This window comes from Sciurus carolinensis, chromosome 1, assembly GCF_902686445.1.
Source record: "Sciurus carolinensis chromosome 1, mSciCar1.2, whole genome shotgun sequence".
In the NCBI taxonomy this organism is placed as follows: domain Eukaryota; kingdom Metazoa; phylum Chordata; class Mammalia; order Rodentia; family Sciuridae; genus Sciurus; species Sciurus carolinensis.
The window spans coordinates 80,119,456-80,132,013 of record NC_062213.1 but is presented as its reverse complement, the minus strand read 5'-3'; the positions used below and the strand labels follow the sequence as shown (position 1 = coordinate 80,132,013).

The following is a 12,558-nucleotide window of genomic DNA, read 5'->3' as shown; positions in this document are numbered from 1 at the left end:
AGTGCCCTTGTAAGGGACAGGCCTCAGTTACTCTACTTGTCCAAGACATCCCATTGCATGGGTTTAGCTTAGCAGGTAAAGGAGAGAAAATGGCCAATGAACAATCCAGGATAGAAGTAAGGGAGCTTCCTACATCCAGAAATTTGAAAGGGCACACCCAAACCGAGTCAGCTAAATTTGGGAAGCTGAACCAGAGAATCAGGAAAGCACTATGGTTTATTACCCTGCTGCATTGATGCAACCAAGGCAGTCGGAAAAGCCAGTCTATAGACAAAAACAAATCAGATAAGCTATAAACGCGAGCAATCATATGGCCCAAAAGAGAAGGCAGATGGAAGAAGCTGCTGCTCTACTTCCTGCCAGTTTTCAGTTTCAGTGGATGGTGTGACTTCACCTACAATTCGTTTCTGTAAGCTACCTGCTGTCCTTACAATGTATCTTACTATATTTAAGTTAACTAGAGTATGCTTTTGTTCCTTACAAATAAACCATTTCTAATGAAGATAAAGAACAGGGGGAAATTGGTTTACTATCTTTCCCTGATAGAATCAATTACATTCTGTTTCACTGATAGAAATTCTAGTGGCTAATTCATTTCTTTAACATTTACATCATTTCTTAGATAAATGTGTAGGATCCTCTGGCAATCTATAAAAATACTGCAAAGTGTAGTGCTCAGTGGACTACCTGGTGAGCGGACGAGGCACCGCAGGTCCGCAGCTGCCAACGCAGCGAGCGCTCTGCCCGCGTGAACCCGCCAGGTGTCGCCTGGCTCTGGCATGCAGCAGGCAGGCGCTGGGTTTGCCCAGCAGTGTGGCTCTCGCTTCGAGCCTCCCGATGCCTACGACCAGCGCACCCTACAACCTAGTGGGGCTCCTTCCTGGGCGGCCAGGCGCAGGACACGCCTGCGGGGAAGGCAAGGAGGCATGACAGCACCCCCAGCTGTCAGTCTGCCATTCTAGCCAGCCATTGGTCCACCTGTCAGCTTGTGCTAGGCAGCCATTGGCTTAATCCATAGCCCACGAATTCTAACTGCTCAGCAATTGGACCTATTGTCCTACTAAAGCGAAGCTCCCCCGTTCATGCTCTCTCTCCAGTGCTCTCTCTCTTCTCAGGGCAGACACTGTTAGTCTGCCTAATAAAATCTCTTGTGTGAGTTCCGTGTCTAGAGTGGTTTGTCTGGGCGCCTTTTCACTTTTCACAAAGATTTTAAGGTTATCATTTAAGAATCATTTGTTACCATACTACATTTTTACCAAAGATCTAAGTTAATAAAATCAGAACTTACAGCTTTACTGAAAATAATGTTAAAGAAACATTAGGACAAAATATCAAAATTGTCATAGGTTGTCAAAAGACAGTAAACTGGATATATTTGATTTTAAGTACACAAAAGATATCTTAGAAAATCGGTGCATGTGTATGCCTAACATGTATACACATGAATATAACCACAAAAATTTCGTACATAAGCAGAACAAAATTAAACAAATGAAAAAAGTAGTCTCAAAATTATGCTAAATGTTCTGACAATTTTAACATATTAGTCATGAATATATAAACCCTACCAAATACATCTTGTCCATTTCTATGTCTAAAAAAATGAAGAAAATTAACATCTGCAGTAATCTATTTTACAATTTATTTTCTTAAAATTGTATTCATGTGGGAGAACACTCACTCTGATATCCCAAATAAAATCTCTAGTACGAATTCTGCTGAAAAGCTTGGTCATTAAAGAAAAAAGAAAAGAAAAGAAAAGCTTAGTTAGAAGAAATTTTTCTAATAGCTTTATTATGTCCATTATATTTATTATGTCTCTAGAAGAGATCAAAGATATGCCATTTTCAGAAAATCATAGCCAAGATGGGAAGCTGACATGGAGTCATATTTTTTTCAAGATAACTACCTGAAGTGAATAAAATAAAAAATTTATCTTATTTCATTTCTCCTTTCCTTCTAGTATCTTGTAAATAATACTCGGGTGCCAGAAGCAAAGAAAAAATGAAAATAAGATAAAATTCTCACTGGCTACCAAAAGGTAGGCTCTGGAAAGCCAAGTGTCTGGCCTCTAGCCTCCTCCCCAGTCTCCCTGTACAATCCAGACAAAGGTTTTTATTGAATCATTGCTTTATCTCTGCTTAAGATTCAATTTCCTGTGTGCCGATGAATATAGACCTCTGACTCAAAGGCATTACACCTATTAAAAAAAAAAGTAAAATCTCAAAAGGAATTTTGCAACCTTTATAGTAATAATTAACTCAGGTAAGAAAGCACCAATGGATGCTAGATAATTGAGAAAGAATCTATTGGGGAACACAAGTATAAACAGTCTTGAGGTACCTCCCCACAGCTTACTCACTCATTACAAAGGGAAAATAAGTTCATGTTTTATCATGGACAAACCTAATATACTTCTGTAACCAGTGATCAAAATTAACACTACCAAAAATAGGGCAAATGAACTCAGGAGTTGTCAGAAACACTGACAATACATCCCTTTTTATGGGTGTCCTGCCAAAACACATGAAGTGAATATAATCTGGAGGAAACATCAGATGAACCTAAATGGAGCAGTATTCTACAGAGCAATCACCCTGTAATCTTTATAGACTACAATGTTTAGAAAGATCAAGAACTGTTCTGCTTAAAGGAGATTAAAGAGACATGAGGTATGGTCTTGGACTAGACAAAAAATATTTGCTATCAGACAACAGTATAAACAGGAGACAAGGAAATTTGAATATGAGCTATATGCTGCACAGTATATAAAAGAACATTCCTCTGGGGAAGAAAGGTCAAGTATTTAGGGTTAAAGGGTCATACTGTCTACAACTCATATAGTTCAGAAAAAGAGAGCACAACACAAATGTAGCAAAATGTCAACAACTAGTGAGTCTAGGTGACAGGTTTACTAGACGAGTTCACTGCACTAGTCTTACAATTTTTCAGCAGTTGAAACTGCTTCAAGTTTTAAAAAAATAAATAGAAGACAAAGTCTCATAAGAAAAAAATTTTTTCTTTCCTACTTCCATTTTCCATCATAACCAGAAGGGTGGAAGCTCCTGCTTACAGTTATGGAAGCAGGAAGGGTCAACTGTACCAACTCAGGATTTGCCAGAGCTCTAAAGATAAATCCCATTACTTATATTTTAAAAATTCTAAAAGAAATAAAATTGGTACTCATATTACTGTGATTAAGTTGTCCTGAAATGCTAAGGCAATACATGCTTTGAAGGTGGCCTTGGCCTCAATCCAGCCACTCTGAGTCCCAATTTCCTCTGTGGCAACCTGCTGTGACTCCTACATACAGCATACTCATCCAGTGCCTTTGTCTGGAAATCCTCCCTATTCTCCAACCACATCTTCACCAACTCACTCCTTGCTCTTAATACTTCATCTAAGCACACCCTACTCAGACCTGGGTCCCAAGCTCCTGTAACACCTGTATGTACTGTCATACTCAAGGCACTGTGTGCTAGGCCTTTATGTTCCACTTTGTATTTCTCTACTACTTTAGCATACACCGAATCGTTTAACAAACATTCCTGCCCAAGTTTCAATCAGGAGACTGATCACAGAAATAAATGTAAATACCCCTTTAATTTCCTCAACTGAGAAAAAAACTGAGTACAAATGGGACAGAATAGTGTTCAAACCAAACACTAAATTTTTCTCCTGTTTCTAGAATAGTTAAACAAGGTACGAAAACTGTCATCCAAGAGACTGTTTCAGGCCTCTACAAGGACCTGGCCCTTAGTTAAGCCCTTAAGGAAAATGTGCCAAGTCAAGTCAACATGTAACAGCACGTAGAGGGAGTGGTTGTGGAGTTTTTTTTGTTTGTTTTTTTAAGAGCTGGGAAAAGAACCCAGCTCACACTCAGCAAGCGCTCTACAACTGAGCTACACCCCAGCCCTGTGGTGGAACTTTGATAAGGCCTGGGTGTCAGAAATCTGATCTTTCAGGGAAACTTTTGCCCCCTTCAAACATCTGGGCATTATTTTCTTGAATCCATTTTGTTAATGGATGACAAATTCTATTAACTCACCTAAGGGAGGTTCAATTTAGGCTATTAAAAAAGTAACTACTGCATAATTCCTATGAAATGTAAATTGATAAAAAGTTAAGGAATATTTATACCAAAAGCTACCTTTCATAAGATGATAGGCTTTATGCCCAACCTCTCTCTTTTTTTTTTTTTTTTTTTTTTTTTTTTTGCCAATTCCTCAGGTTTAAATAGTGATTACAAAAAAAAAAAAAAAAAAAAAAAAACTGTCAGTTCATTTCTGTTACCTATGACGTTTTTTTCCTCGTCAGGATGTAACATCTGGGTGGTACACATACAAGGAAACTAAGAAAATAATTCAAAAATCTAATCTAAATCTAAATCTAAATCTCTTTTATAAATCTCGCTTACTCCTTAGTGAATTTTTACCATATTCTACAGTTAGATTTATCATTTGAATCATACACACATACATACAAACACACACACACACAAGCCCATGAAATGAAATAAGCCAAGTGAACACGAATGTATCTTCTGCACTCACAGGAAGAGAAAAGATAGCATTTAGAAGCCAAGCAAGTCAATGCACAATTTTATTTGTTTTTCTCTACTCTTACTGGACAAGGTTTTTTCTTATTTTTGGTTTTGGTTTCGGTTTTGGTTGGTCTCTGCTTTCACTGATTCTCACAAACCCAGTTCTAGAAACAAAATGATGTACCCCATTTGTGTATAATGAATCAAAATGCAGTTTGTAAAAATTTTTTTAAAAAGACTATGTAATAAAAATCAGAAAAAATAAAATCTGTTTGCTCAAGAAGCCGATCCTAATCAAAGCCACATTAACGGAACCCACAGATACTTGCACCTCAGTTACACATACCCTTGTGTGAATCTGTATTTGATTTTATATTTAATTATAAAGTGCACAGATTCCATTATCCTTCAGGGTTTTATTTTCTTTTATGTTTTACTTTCAAAAATGCTCTTTGCCCATCTTTTCCAAATATTTATTTTGGCTGGTACTTTGTAACAATCTAAGATTTATGTTTTTGGTGGCATTTCCAAATCAATTATAATTCAGTGATACACAGTGTCCAGAAAAATTAAGTTAGTATAGCCTCAAGAGAAACTTCTGACAAGCAAAACAGAGGCAATTTGACACTGAAAGAATGAATTGTTCAGCTGAGAGTGAAACAATTCCTCCACTTTACTAAGAATTGGTTTTAACTTTCTTTTTTTCTTTTTCTTTTTTTTTTTTTTTTTTTTGGGGGGTGTGTGTGTGTGTGTGTGTGCGCGCGCATGTGTGCCTTTTTGAGTATCAAACCCATGGCCTCAAGAATACTAGGTAAGTATTGTACCACTGAGATAGACCCTCAGCCCTGATTTTTTTTTAAAAATCCAGTTATATCTGGTTTTTTTGTTTTGTTTAAATGCATAAAACATATGACACGAAAGATACATTCAAAGGCTCCTCCACTAAAATTATCCTAAGAATAGGTGGAAAATTCCAGGCTTCCCAGAGAGAGACAATAGTTTTCTAAATCAATTCTGGAAAAATGTTAAATCTGGAAATGTTATATGTTTATTAAAAAATTATATGGAATCTTTAGTAACATTAATGATAAAAAGTTAAAGTACATGAGGGATTTTGTTTCTTCAATTCAGTTCATAAGTAAGACTTTTTTTAAAGACTTTTAATTGCTGTATTTATAAGTAAACAATTACAAAATAACTAAAATATCCTAAGTGGTATAAACATCAAGAGAATAAAGCAGTATTATCCATACCCTTGGCTTGCTGAATTTCTGTTATATTAATTTTCCTATATATAAAAGATCTAGAGAGGGTTAACACTCTTATAACTTATTCCTTTGGTTGGAAAAAAATCTATACAAATAGAAAATTCTGCATGAGATTGATTCTCTACCTACAAAATTCTGTGTTTCTTTCCTGAAGTCCTGAGCTGTCCATATGCACATACTGTTGCTTCTGAATTAGAAGGCTGATTACATTTTAAATCATTCTGTAGGAAAAAAATGATGACATTTTACGATGTTGAATTATAAAATATGAACTAGGAGTACATACAGAAGTTCTCAAGAGTAAATGGTCATTATTTATTTTTGTCAAATCTATGAATATAAAAAAATCTAGCCATACTAAAAAGAATAAGGGATGCACCAGGAAAGCCACAGTGAAAACAGAACTGTATTTTGTCATTTGGAGGGAGGAGATCAGTGAGAAGGACTGCCCTGCTAAAGGTCTCCTAAACAGAGAGAGACCTAGTATGTGCTGACCAGCCCATCTCTCCAACTCTACTGCAACTCTATTCCTCCCCCAGCATGCCTGAGTGTATGCAGGAATATCTGTAATCTATTACCCCACATCAATACAGATGTCAAGGAGAAGGGGAAAAACAATGGCCATTCTAAGACCTGCAAATTCATGGAAATAGTTTTGAAATCAAAATTGTGAAAAAGAATTAAGTATTTTCACACTATTATAACTCCATACTGCATGTTACATAAATTCAAACTTATCTCTATACTACAAAAAAAAACTGAATATTTAACTCCTTAAAAAAGAATCAAATCAAGATCCATAGCCAGCCCAGTTCACCATTTCCTAAGTATCCAATTACCCTTACAATGTATTACACTTAAAAATTTTTAATTCCCTGAGGAGAAAAATAAATGCTAACTTTACTCTATCCAAAATTATGATTTAATCTAATACACAGAAACTTTAGGAATAAAACAGTATCAAAAAACTAAAAATCATCTAGGATAGAAAAGTAAAAAGCAAGTCAAAGTTGAAAGTCTGGAAAGCACCCGGGGATGTCAGGAAAGGCTGCTGCTGCCTGGCAGACATACTTCTATTTTCATCTACAATTATATTTTAATTATTTACAAGTAATTTACTTCACTATGGAGTACTAAAATAAATCATTTTAAAAATTAAGTTAAAAACAAAATCTAAGTGAAGGTTAACTCAGTTTTCAGGTCTTGGTACGAAAGTAAACAATTTCAAGACATCGGTTAAAAATTCTCCCAATAAACACCAGGAGCATTTTAAAAACATAATCTCCAAAAAACCTGTTTTAGGTAAATAGAAAAGTCATCTTTACCAGAATAGTTTAATAAAGACAACTAGGTTTCACAGAGATATGGATCCAAGTTCATTTTACATTTGGGGATTTTAAGTTTGCAAATTTAGCCTTACATTAATCCAATGTAGAAATAAATTGCTATTATTTGAGTAGTCTTCAATCTCTAGCATAAAGAGTCATGCAAATGTAAAAGTCACAACAAAATGTAAAGGTCACATGTAAATTCTTATCTTCCTGCATATAAAATCTTCCTTTACCTCTTATTAATGTATAAGAAAATACTGAAACTATGTTTCTCCATTAAATGCAAAAGAAATTTATCATAACTGAAATACTGAAGTTAAAATAGCTTGGCACACTCTGATACATGGATGGTGATACATAAGGGGAGGTGGGTAAAGGAAGAATGGAGGAACTTTGAACTGGGTAGAAGGGAATGAAGGGAGGGGAAGGGCCACTGAAGTGAGAAAGATGGTGAAATGAGACAGACATCATTACCCTATGTACCTGTATGACTGCACAAATGGTATGACTCTACATCATGTACAACCAGAGAAATGAAAAGTTGTACTCCATTTATGTACAATGAATTGAAATGCATTCTGCTATCACATATAACTAAATAGAACAAATTAAGAAAATAGCTTGGCACATAATTAGAGGGGGTAAAGGATACTCTCTCTTCAGCTAGTCCATGACAGAAAGTAAATAAACCAGTTTCTGTTTATAAAAATACATATAATCATACATAGGAAAAATGTACTATGAGACTAAGTTGCTGAATTCAAGAAAAAAAATTCAAATTTTAATTCATCTTAAATGCATCATCATTTGAACAACAAAAATTCACAATGGAAAAAAAAATCTCCCCTACTGGTCAAGAGAAAAGGTTAACGTCCTACTTCATACTCATCTTTTCTTTCACATCTGGAGTATATACATTTTTTAGAAAAAAGAAAAATACTAATCCCAAAATCAAATTTAAGAAAAAGAATTAAATTTTTTCATTAATACGAGAATTATATTTTAGTATGCCTAATATCAAGAAAAAGGGAAAATAAAACTGACTTTCAAAAGGAACTTTAGAAAAACATCAATATAAGTTCATTGATCCCCACAGCCTTGAACTCTATTAAATGCTAAAATTCCATAAACTAATTTCATAGAGGAAATATAAACAAGCCAAAAGATATCGAAATACTAAATAATTCATTTATGTTGAAAAATCTACCTCAAGGTAAAGTGAAACAAGGAGAGAAATCCAGTGACACTTTAAGTTTTGTCCTCTTACTATTTAGATAAAAAGTCATGCCCTCTACTTTGATTCCATTCTTTTTGCACTTAAGATAATGAAAAAGTACAAACATTTTCAGTCCATTAAGTGATGTTGGTACTGGCTCTGAGAGCCACCTGAAGTCCACTGACCTCTTATCTCAACTTTTATTGTCTGGTCCAGGCCTTCAACCACCTCTATCAAAGACCATCATAAGAACCAACTATAACAGTCTTCTTGATTTCAGACTTACCCCTGTCAAAGGTATCTTTTAAAACTATAAATCAAATTCTGTCATTCTCCTATTTATAAACTTTTCCATAGCTTTCATTTCACCTTCTAGAAGTAATTGTCAAGCAGCATGACAAACTCCATGATCCTATCCCTGCCTAACTTTCAACATATTTTCCCATGTTGGTCCTTGTACTGTCCCTTTAAGTTAGAGTTGCTTATCCTCATTACTAACATAGAACATTTTTTAAAGTAGGGGCTGTCTGTGTACTGTAGGATGTTTACCAGCATCCCTGGCCTCTATCCTTTAGGTACCAATAACAGCACCACCCTCAAGTGTCACAACCAAATATGTCTCCATGCATAGATTTAAACAAGCCAAGCTCATTCCTGCTTCCTGGGCCTTCTCCCCTCTCCTTTTTTCTATATGAAATAGTAATAAGCCCAAATAAATTAGCTATCTGGCTGGTTCCTCATCATTATCATCTCAGCCTACTCAAGAGAGACCTTCTCTAATCATTCTCTATAAAGTTGTACTGACCTCCATCCTATTATTAGCCCAGCACTTAACAGTGTACAAAGCAAGTACTCAAAAAGCAGTTGTGAGAATGCATAAATGTCAGGGTTCATGTGAAAAGTGCTTAAGTGTCAGGACCGTAACATTTAATATAGGAGGCCACAGCAATACTCCTGAATATTTACATTTGCCTGCATCTTTAAATTTACCCATTCAAATGCACCATAACTCTTTCCTTTAGAAGTGCTGGGAACATTATTTTCAGTTATAAGCACTGCATATTTGTTACTTGTGTCTTAACAGAAACAGTCTAAAACAAGAGCATCCTTCAGTAAGGTAAAGAATAGAGAGGCATTTGAACTGTTCAGAAGAGTACTGAACAATCAACCTGCAGCTAAAAACAGTCAGGAAAAATGGAATGCTCATCTGTTCTATCTTATAAACAAAGGGCTTACCATTATGTCTAAGCAGTTGCTCTTTATTTTATGTGAATACAAAAGGTCAATAATCGTCATTTTAAAAATAAAAACAGATGAGAGGAAAGAAGAACTAGTTACTTCTAATGCAAAAGGATATAATGAATGAAATGTAAGCATTGAATTTGAGTTAATCAATCAGCTTTTAGTGTTTTCATATGAACTGATAAAATTCATTCAGGTTAACCATAGGCTGAATAGTGAGACCTTACAAAACTGTAAAATCAGGGGCCCAACTAGATTCCATTTTTCAACTCCAAAAAAGACCGAATGACTTACATCACAAGGGTTCTTTCAATAACTTCTGGAGTTTTTTTTTAATTAGTATTTTGACTATGTCTTTCTTAAGAGTATTAGTGTAGTTCATTTTCAAATTATCATGTCATTGCTCTAAATTAGTAAAATACAATTATAGGATTTTAATCAAAGTCACTAACTTTAAGAAGAAGCATTCATTAGAGCATTTACAGAACTTTTAGGATGCGTAAACAAGAGCTTGCAAGTCAATGTACAAGTGTGAGTGAAGAGCTGAGGCATACCAGTTGTGCACCATGAGCTTCTGCACAGCCAGCAGAGCATTGTAGCGGACCTGCTGGTCTTCATGATGCATGTGGTTCATTACCAGCTGCTTCCCACCGAGCTGCTCAATAACCCTGCAGACAGAAGAAAGTTGGTGAAGATGCCACAATTACTTTCAAACTCATGCTGTTCACAAGCAAAAAGTTCAAATACTAAAGGATTTTCAAAAATTACAATAGGTGGAAGTAAACGGACATGTGTCTTCTTATATCATTTGTCTCTGAATTGTAGCTGTAAAGTATTAAAATATATTCTCTTCTGAATTCTTAATGATAAATCCAACTCTTAATCTCCTTTCTGAGTCAGAGGAGAAAGGAGATCATCTACCTGGACACCTCATAGGCCATAGAGTACTCTAGATGATCATTTTCTGGATAGTTGAGTATTAACTTCTTTATTACCAGTATTCCTGGCTTGTTTAAAATCAATAATGAGTACCGCCTATTACTTATTACTTACATAAGATCAATATTAAGTCCAGCAGTTACCATGCTGTGCAACAGATACAAGCTTGATGCAGATAGTAAGGCAAAGAGGGTTAAAGAGCATCCATGTTAATTTCCTGGAAAAGATCTGATTTTATGATATCTGCCCATTTTTCATAACCATGGGATATGCCATGTAACCTCCTGGGCAATGAAACAGAGGAGAAAATTCATGTCTTCAAGAGAACCAAGATGACTGACAACCAACACTGCGCTCTATCACTGAATCCCCTGACACCCTGAAAATTTACTTACTACAAAGTAAAGTGAAAATGGTTATTTTATTCATAAATAGAAAGAGGTTCTCTGTTCTTTGCAAAGGTATAATTCTAAACAGATTTATGGAGTCTCTTTTAAACTCTAGCACAACAGTGTGAATTTCCATTGTCCATTCTGTATCCACCAGTATGATCTGATTGGCAATATCTATTATTTGTCAAGTACAAGAGACACCTTAATGAAATAATGCATTCAGTGGTTGCATTAACCTCGCAGATAAGTAAGGCTTCTAATATCAGTAAGAAATGAGTGGATGAGGGTCAGGGATGAGAGGGAGGCTCTCATCTGCACACCTTTTCATATTTTATTTTAGGAATCTTTTCAAAAATATGTTGAATTTGTGGGGGAAGAGTACAATGTAAGAATAATCAAACATTAACTGAGTGCTTACTATGTGCCAGGCACTGTGCTTTGAAATGTTATCTGATATACCAGCTCAGTTATTAATCAGATGGGTTACATTTAACAACTTCTTTGTTGTCTAATAAGGTAAATTCCTCCATGCCAACAGGGAAAACAAAGGCATCTCTATTATAGCATTGCTGTAAAGATTAAAGGACACAAAGCCCAAGTCCCTGCAGTGTGGTAAGCCCAAGTCCGCTGCTAGGATGATACTGGTTTTGATGACACCAAGGCTACTTGCTACTTCCCTTCAACCCAAGCTCCTAACTATTATAATCCAAGTGATCTTTGCAAAATACTGAATATGATTTTCCATGCTTAAAATAATTCAGTCACTACCACCACTCTTAACAAAAGGATCTAAATCCTTAAAATAGTCGACAAGGCCCTTTACAGGCTCATTTGGAGCTCCTGCCTAGCTTCAGAGAGCAGGATAACATACTTCTTGTTCCCGGGGCTTGCTCTGCACATTCAGTTTATGGTCAAAAGCACTATTATTCCTACCTGAAAGAAACTTATTTGACACGCACATTTTCTCCACAGGCACTTCACAGCCTCTTAGGCCTAGGAACCTACTGAGTACTTCAGCATTATACTGCTACACTGGGGAACCATTTTAAACAACAAAATCAATAACAACAACAACAAAAAAGCCCACAAGACCCAGATATGCAAACAATGTGGCACTAAATAGACCATGTAAATGATTCTCATTGATAGTGGGACAGGAAACAAAAGGAGGCAGATCATAGCCTTGTTCTACCTCAGTTGAAAATGTGTCCATTGATGACTCAACTTTTCACCACTCTATACAGGTCCATGATTGAACACAAGAGTGCCATGAGTGTTGATATGGGGATTACAAATTCATTTTAGTAGGTAGTGAAATTTACCAATCTAAAATCTGCCAATAATGAGAATCAACATACAGTCTCAGAAAGCTGCCATATTATGTATAAAATATGATGATTGAAAAAACAAAGGGATCAGATATCATTTATAATAAAAATATGAGCACTTTTCTACATGTTGGACACTGTGCTCAATGCACCCTATTTTTTTAATCTCCTGTAACCCCATGACAAATGTATTACCAAGGAAAATACAAAGGATTGTTTTTGACATTTTAAATCCCTGCCTCTCATACTATCTTCTCATACTAGGACCAGTCAAGAAAATTCTGTAGAACTTTGCTTTT

At 35.6% G+C, this 12,558-nt stretch overlaps 1 protein-coding gene across 3 annotated transcripts in view; it reads right to left on the bottom strand.

The window, feature by feature from the left end:
• The window catches only part of Atp6v1h (ATPase H+ transporting V1 subunit H), a 127,405-nt gene that overhangs the window by 26,822 nt on the left and 88,025 nt on the right, over positions 1-12,558 (bottom strand). For all 3 annotated transcript variants that reach the window (XM_047516354.1, XM_047516348.1, XM_047516361.1), the window contains one exon: positions 10,155-10,268. In XM_047516354.1, the coding sequence (XP_047372310.1) occupies positions 10,155-10,268 (114 nt within the window). The remainder of the gene's footprint in view (positions 1-10,154; positions 10,269-12,558) is intronic.